The following is an 8,049-nucleotide window of genomic DNA, read 5'->3' as shown; positions in this document are numbered from 1 at the left end:
ATTTCTCTCTGCAACAGCAGATCCTGCCCCCATCAGGTGATCCTCACAGTTTCCACAGGTCATATCTCCAGCTGCTTCATTGCTGACATTAAAGGCAGTTTTCACATGCTTGGTTGCTGCAGTGCTGTGTGGCTTTGAAGCATGTTGCTGAGCAGTGCATTTATTATTGTTGAAACTGTTTTTGATTTGGGCAACTGCATCTGGAGTCAGAGACTCTTCTTCCCATTGTGCATATCCACCAGAGGTGGGGAAGTCTGCTGCAGTGGCTTTGAGTGGCTCTAACTTATGGGCTGTAAGGGTTGTTTTATCTTTATCTTCAATGTAGTCACTGGTGGATGAGAGAAATGTTTTCCACTTAGAAGCAGTGACATGACTTGACCTGACCCTGGAACTTGCCTCCTCAGATACTAAAGGCCGATTGGGAGCAGGAACCACAATACCATCACACAGGACATCTTCATGATCTTGTTCAGTCACCGCTACTGAAGTTTTCCTGCTCTGTAAGCAGAAATTCAGGTGGGCTACGGCATCAGCTTGCACAGCCAAACTAAGTGATGCTGCTGCACACAAAGCTGACAACAAACAGGCATGCAAAGTTGTAATCCTGTTGTTGAAACCTGTCTCTGCTAATCTATGTCACTCCGCTCAAGGCAGAAGTGAGGCTGGCCCAGTCATTATTCCTACACATGAACGAAGGCAGCAGCCAGGACACACAACTGCACTGGCTAGGTCTGCTATCCCAGGAAGCAGGGATAATAAAAATAATACATTTTCTTTTCTTCTCTCCCCCTGCCCTTATGATTTCCAGAGACAAAATCTTTTGCTAAAGAGGCTGATCATACTTAAATGCTGTTTCACATAGTTGCACTATTAAATACAGAAGAGAGACCACGTTAAGCTACATACAATCTTAATTATGCAAATAAGGCATAACACTTGATATTTTAGTTGTCTGATCAACCTTTGTACAAACACAGGTACAAGCAAACAAAAATAAAATCATTTACAGGTAAGGAAACATTTGCCACAACTGGATACCTCAAAGGCTTTGACTTTCTTGGCCTGGTAGGTGAGCCCACAAGCTCTGTTTTCCTCGCAGTGCTCCTGCGCATCACTGCTGTGGAAGCTGCTACTGCGTTTCCTGGCGGGGAGGGAGCAGTTCACAGAGGGGTTGGATTAATGCAGGTAGGAAGCTCAACCTAAATAAACCAGCAGGTATTTTTAGAAGAGCAGATCTACTAGTAGGTGGGTTCTCACCCAGGCTGGTATGGATCAGCTACTGCAGCCTCCACTGAGTTCAGTGACCTCACCAGAAACTCTTCCTAGTGCCAAGGCCACCCAAACAGAACCCCATCGATCAGGACAAAGTAAGGATTAAGGAAGAAGTTATTTCTGCACCTTTGTTCTTGCACACAGTTCTGGTGGGAACAGAGCTGCTGTCTGTTTGAATGCAACTCCTCCTCTTCCTCCACATCTTCACTGCCCTTATCCAGATATTTATTCCAGCGGCTGACAAAGGGTCTGACCTCCACCTCCTGCTCCTGAGGCATTGTAGAATGAGTCAGGACAGCAACAGTAAGACTTTCCTGTGTTGAGTCCCCAAGAAATACTCAGAGCCTAAACTTGCACTGCCTTCAGCATGAATTGAGAGTGCTCAGTACCTCAAGGCCCTAAACTGAGCTGTATTAGGTTATCATCATCAACATGGAGCAGAAAGTACCCATGTACTGTCCCCCTTTCCTCCAACATGCTGGAGCCTCCCTACTCATGCTCAGTGGTAGCTTTCTCTATTAATTTCAAATACCATTGTTGTTGCATTGTCTCTTACCTGCCAGCCCAAACTGCCTTCAGGCTCAACTGCTGTGTATTTTTTGTCATCTACTGATTCTTCTATGCACCTAAAAGGAAAGGTTTAATCTGGGTTTTCCAGAGCGCTCACGTGCGTCTCAAACGTTCCTCCACTCACCTAACTGTAGGCACAAGGGACAGATGCAGGGTGAGAAGCACACATGAACACAAGCCCACAAGAAAGCAGATGCCAACAGTAAGCTCTGCTAGTAGAAATGGACAAGATGCATCTTCAAATGGTTTGGAAGGGGCCTGAATAGTTAGGGGAAGGCCCTCCCTTCCTCTCACACAACCAGAGTAGGAAGCTTGATTGAGAGGTCAATACAAATTTGTTAACTTTTAATTGATCATGGGAGAGCACCTTTCAGGGCAGCCTGGTTAAACCCTCTACATCAGCTAGGAAGAAACAAACAATCCTTGTAGCGCACTGAGAACAGCAACAGCAATGCTATTTCATAAAGTTTCCTTGCCACACAACAGAAATCCAATGTTGAAGCCCTTCATCTATTTCGCACAGTTTAGGTAGATGATGGACTTCGACAAGCGAGCTCCAACAGAAAAGCAGCACTGCAGACAGACAGTTTGTGGTCAGGTGCCCTGCAAAGCGGATTTTGCAGGGAAGCAAACAGGCAGTGTTCATCAGTCTTTCCAGCAGAGAAGCCATCCCCCCAAATGCTGTTCTAAACAAGCCTCGAGACAGGAGGGAGGTGGGGTGGGGCTGCCCACCTGAGTCCCAAATGGGGGGGAAAACAATTTCCAGCACTTGCACTTGGGAGCCAGAGGGGCACTTGCACAGCTTCTGGCCTGAGAGTACTGGGACGGGTCTCTCACTACGAAACACTAGTGCAGGCTGCGAGGTTGCTTTCCTAAAAAGACCTTCCATATTTTTGCACATCCAGTGTTTGCCTAATGGGCTAGATTTATAGCATCACTGCCACAGATTGGCAGTACCCAGTTCATCCATGGGCCAGATCCAGCCAGCCTGGGAGAGCACAGGAGGCACAATCCGCCGGGCAGAAGGACCGGCCGGCCCAAACAGCCTCACGGGGAAAAGGAGCTTGATCCAGCGCTGTGAGGGTTAGCCCAGCTTAAGTGCAGAAGCAGGTGGGGGGGCATGGTCCAGGCCAGCCCTGCGGCGGAAGGGAGTGTAGCTCAGCTTCGACCCGCCACGCAGAAATTGGGGTTTGGAGAGCCATTTTGGGGGGACTCCCAAATGCTCCTGGAGAACCAAGGACCCCCCACACCCTGGAGCCCCAAATGCCCCTGGAGGGCCCGAGAAGGTCCTCACAACACCTCTCCATGCCCGGCTCCCTACTCACCGCGCGGCGGCTCTTGCCGCCTGCTCTGCCTCCCCCCGCAGTCGGTTCAGCTTTTGGACGTGGCGCCGGCAGTCGGCGGCGCAGCCCCGGCCGTAGTCCTGCGGGGGAGAGCGGGGAGCGGAGGATGCGGGGCCGCCGGGGAGAGGCAGACCCCGGTCGCGGCCTCGTCCCCAGCCCCGGCCCGGCCGCACTCACCCGCAGCAGCGCCTGCCGCTCGCCGCACACGGCGCAGCTCCAGCACCGGCTCCGCTTCACCTGAGGGGAGCACACGGGTGAGTCCCCGGCTCCGGCTCCACCCCCGGCTCCGGCCCCCGCGGCGTCCCGCACGCACCTGCTGGACCTGGAAGGCGCGGCACGAGCAGCACCGCAGCACCTGGAAGCGCTCCGCCATGCCTGTCGCTAGGGCCCGCCGCGCCTCCCGGCCCTGGCAACTGCCCCTTCCGGTCACGTGCTGCGCTCCCTTCCGGGGACAGGAGGCGTCGCGCGGTGCACCACGGGTGTCATAGGGGGCTCCCCGCCCCCTGGCGGAGGGCGCGCAGCCCGCGGGACAGGGGTGGGGCTGCCTCCAGCGCCCCAGCGTGGCCGTAGTTCAGAGCCAAGGAGGGCAGGACCTACGCTGGAGGGGGACAGGCCTCCTACACCACTGGGGAAACGCAGGAAAGCTCGAAGCCAGCGGTCCTCAGCCTTTCCTACTGGGACCCATTTGCAAAGACACACATGCCCCTGGCCCCTTGGCCCAGGCTATGCTGGTGTCCCTCACTCCTGCCCTGCAGCCCCTTGCCCTGACCCCACAAGCATGGGTGCCAGCCTGGCCCCTGTTTCCCCACTGGAAGGGGCAGGCCAGCTTCCCGCCGCCCCTCTGCCGTGCTGCAGCTTGCACCCCTTTGAAATATTCTTGCCACCCACTTTCAGGTCACAACCCAAGGGTTGAGAAACGTGGCTCTGCACCTCCTGTAAGAAGGGAGGCCACTGAGGACAGAACAGATTTCTAGGGATAAATCCCAAGAAAGCTGGCAAGGGGGCAAGGTCACAGGTTCATACCCAGGAAGCTGGAAGGGGACACAGAGCAGAGGGTGCCAGCTGGCACTCAGCCCCTGAGTAAACGGAGAGAGCCTATGGATGCTGACTAGTGAAACCCCGCCCAGAGGCATAAGTGGACTTGCCTGGGTTGCTCCCTGCCACCCAGAACCTCCTTCCTGGAGGAGTGGGTGGTCAGCTTGGCCAGAGCCAGGATGAGGTTTACCAGGAGGTCACGGGGCCTGGCAGGGCTAGATGGGAAGCATGGAACAGAAAAGGTGCAAGGAGAAGTGCAGCAAGAACCTCAGCGCCCGGTTCTGGAGGAATGAGGGAGGCAGAAATCACATCGAAGGGGCTGGGAGGGAGAGAAGCAATCCTCTCCCCAGCTTGCAAGTGATTTCCTGCCCTAGAGATGCATCTGGGACACAGACTAGTTGGAAGGAAATTGCATGCCAGCCTTGCCAGGTGTTAAATACAAAATTATCATACTGGAAGCTCAAAATTACCATATTTGCTGAAAAACCCATCATACACTGAATAGTTATGTAAATAAATAACCTTATTTAGGTTATATTGCGCTCTAACTCACCAGTGAATGACTGAGAATTGGGTCAGAGTTGAAGCATTAAGTCTGAGACAAGCTGTCATAAGAAAGTACTCACAGCAAACCCAAATGTTGGTTGAGACTCTGAGAACTTAGGTTTTGCATATGCTACATCAATTAGCTGCCTCAAAAATTATTGCATGTTTTGAACACCTTTACTACTATTATTGATCATACATTGTACAAGGGTTGAAACTATTGTACACCTGGCAGCACTGTTGCATGCTGCCCCCCATGGATAAATGTAGCAAAGCAAGAGCCTATCTAGGCCTGTGCATGCGGTTCCAGTTTGTTTATTGAATACACGAGAGATCGGACACAGACAGTGTAAAATCACACACAGTACTGGGACTTTAAAAAAGTTACAATAAATTATTGAATAAGTAGTAAAAGCAATTTTACTAATGGCTGCTCTCCAAAAAGTATGTGACCCAGGAGGCAGAGAATTAAGAAGCATGTTCTGGCTGTGAACACATACAGAGAATTCCACAAAAAAATAACACTATCACACTGCGTAGCATGTTCAACAGAAACATCCATCAGATGGCTCCAGCCCATACTGAACAATGCTAGTCAGAAGTACCAATGTCGCTCGCCTTCAGCGCTGCCTGCCAACGTTCTTGTCCTCTGTTAGTGAGGCGCATATACCTGACGCACAGGTGCTTGTGTAATGAGATGAACGTATCTGGATGACTGGAAATAACAGTGCTTCCTGGGAGGATATGCCATCCCACAGAGAGGCCACCATTCCCAAATGGAGCCCCTACTTTCCTCCAGGCCACCATTGATTTGCAGAGGTGAAATCAGTCTCTTCAGTGACAATCTTTTGAATTAGTAGCTGAGCTAGTCTGCTCTGGTTTCTAGTACTGGGGCCACAAGAGCAATGTGTTGCTCTGCCCCTCCTGGCTCCTGCTTTGCTGAGGATGTAAATGACCCTTTGAACTCCTTTGTACACCAAACCAGCTCAGGCTCCTGGAAAGTAGTGTACTTCACAGGACACAAGGAGCAGCTACAGCTAACACCTCGTTCCTTAAATCTTCTGCCCCTTAGAAGTTAGATCAGCCATACTCCTGCTCACAGTGAGATACCATCAGTTGGTTTCTCCTGCGTGAGATACTTGTTCTGTGATAATGGACTTGATAAGGGTCTGGGAGCTTGGTACACACACTGATACATCAGAAATTTACTAGGGGTAGCTGTAATTATTGTACCTGTCATTAGCAAGCTAAATGAAATACCAGCAGTAAATCAGAATATAGATGCTTTTCCTCTAATGGCTAATGGCTGGGCTGACAGGAAGTGGGGACAGCTCAAGCACAATCATTAATGCTGAAAGCAACAGAGCAAAACAGATCTGTGTACCGCCACCTTGCAAATACTGCTCTCCACTCACTTGATTTCATGGTCAGGAGGTGCCTCATTTCATTCATCATCTAACCCCCTAGGCTGACCCAGTCCGTTACAGTCTTAGTATTACTGGCACAATGTCAACAAGCTTGTGGCTTCAAGGACAAAATTCACACACACCAATAATTCCTTGCATCAGAGTTAAAAAGAGATTAGAACACAGCATCTGCATCAAACAGTCTTGTAAAATGGTGAGATCTCCCCTACACACTCCTGGAATGGCAAGTCACATTCAGCAGGAACCCCCACATCTGAGAAATGTACATCTGAGTACCAGGGACAACAGGACACAACCTTAAGTTTGCTGCAGTTACAACACAGCATCTAAGAACTTAGCAAAACTATGTTATAGGCCAAGGACATACAGCACTTAGACACACTGCATTAGCTCACAGGGTAGCACCCAAAGATGTACAGTTTCAAGCCAGGCTGCATCTGCTGTGCAATGTTACCCAGGAACCTACAACAATGAGGGCAGGGCATTGAGTGGCTGCATCTGAAATAAAACTTCATTAAAAAAAAGATAGCAAAAGATAGACATGCATCATTTATGGTGGTAAGTCTAGGCCTTGGGGGCTATTAGGTTCTAAAGGCTTTCATGCTCTTGAGAATGTAATGTAATCCCACACACTAGGTTATCCAGGAAAACTGTCTACATTAAATTGCCACCATGAAAGAGCCCCGTATTCAGCTGACTCTACTGCAGTTGTGAAGTTATTGGTCTCAGTAATAATAAAGAAAAAAAAAATCTCCTGCCATCTGCTAGGTGCCATCATCTTCCTGCCTTATCTCCCAAGAGGTTACTGTTTTTCTTGAGTTCAGCCTGACACGGAGGAGAGTTCGTAGTCACTGGATGAACTGAATTGCCTCTCTACCTTCTTCTGGTCCTTTATCTTCTGTAGAACATCAACCTTTTTCTCAAAATAGTTTACCAGGGCTGTCTCCGTCAGCATGGAAGCCAAGACCTGCTCAAAGGAGATAGACCAGTCAGTGTCAACAGTGCTACCATACTTTGCAGCTGAACTCATGGCTTCACAGCCAACCAGGACAGTGTCATCTGCAATATCTTCACACTGTAGGGAGCCTGTGCTGACCATGGAGTAGGAAGACATGGACATGTCATCTTTGGCTTCATCATCTGAAAGCAGCTGTAAAGGAGATCCTATTCCCTCCCCTCCCCCGTCCCCCAGAGTTTGGTTTTCCTGCTGGGTTTTTCCCGCTTGTGCATCTCCAGCAGCAATATCTTCAGGGTCTACTTGGACTTGCCGTTCTACTGCTGAATTCTGACTGTGTTCTGATGTTGGTGACTCCTCTTCACTAACAGGATCCTGGGTATTATTTGCTTTGCAGTCATCAGCTTTCTTCATGGGGCGGTTGGAGAATTTTTTCCCGACTTCCCCAATTCGAAGGAGAAGGCTGGCTACAGTAGCAATGGCATGGTACAGCTCTTGTTCCACTGGATCCTCACTGAACATGTTATAAAGGGTCTTGCATAACTCGATAAACTGTTCCTTTAAATGACAGAAAATGAAACCAGATTAGGATGTGAAACCTGTCAAATTTCCAGTGATGTGTGGAACTACTCTCTGCTTTTCTGTAGTTAGTTCCTACTCTTAGAGCATCAGCACCACTCCCAAGCATTTTAAATAGCATCTTATGTTTTTGAGATGCAGAAGACTCCAATCTGAGATATGACTTTTATTTGCTCTGGGAGCAGAAGCTAAGTTTGTGGAGAACAGATAGAGCTGAAAGCAGGGCTAGGAGTTTCACTAGCTCATAAAATGGCAACAGACGCGTATTTGAAGGGAAAGGAGAGAATCTGATTGGCTGGACTGGGAAAAAAAATAAAATGGA

The 8,049-nt window shown here is 49.5% G+C and overlaps 2 protein-coding genes across 3 annotated transcripts in view; both read right to left on the bottom strand.

Annotated features, from left to right (window-relative positions):
* Window positions 1-3,604, bottom strand: part of MRNIP (MRN complex interacting protein) — a 9,393-nt gene extending 5,789 nt beyond the window's left edge. Inside the window, exons 1-7 of the mRNA XM_019506160.1 lie at window positions 3,499-3,604; window positions 3,363-3,422; window positions 3,168-3,265; window positions 1,829-1,898; window positions 1,399-1,541; window positions 1,039-1,141; window positions 21-498 (exon numbers count right to left, since the gene is read on the bottom strand). Coding sequence (XP_019361705.1) covers window positions 21-498; window positions 1,039-1,141; window positions 1,399-1,541; window positions 1,829-1,898; window positions 3,168-3,265; window positions 3,363-3,422; window positions 3,499-3,558 — 1,012 coding nt within the window. The 5' untranslated portion in view covers window positions 3,559-3,604. The remainder of the gene's footprint in view (window positions 1-20; window positions 499-1,038; window positions 1,142-1,398; window positions 1,542-1,828; window positions 1,899-3,167; window positions 3,266-3,362; window positions 3,423-3,498) is intronic.
* Window positions 3,605-5,065: 1,461 nt separating this feature from the next.
* The window catches only part of TBC1D9B (TBC1 domain family member 9B), a 41,623-nt gene continuing 38,639 nt past the window's right edge, over window positions 5,066-8,049 (bottom strand). For both annotated transcript variants that reach the window (XM_019506158.1, XM_019506159.1), the window contains one exon: window positions 5,066-7,706. In XM_019506158.1, the coding sequence (XP_019361703.1) occupies window positions 7,014-7,706 (693 nt within the window). In that variant the 3' untranslated portion in view covers window positions 5,066-7,013. The remainder of the gene's footprint in view (window positions 7,707-8,049) is intronic.

Source organism: Gavialis gangeticus, unplaced genomic scaffold (assembly GCF_001723915.1).
Source record: "Gavialis gangeticus isolate Ggan-Ray unplaced genomic scaffold, GavGan_comp1, whole genome shotgun sequence".
Lineage (NCBI taxonomy): Eukaryota > Metazoa > Chordata > Crocodylia > Gavialidae > Gavialis > Gavialis gangeticus.
This window is presented reverse-complemented; position numbering and strand designations above follow the sequence as displayed.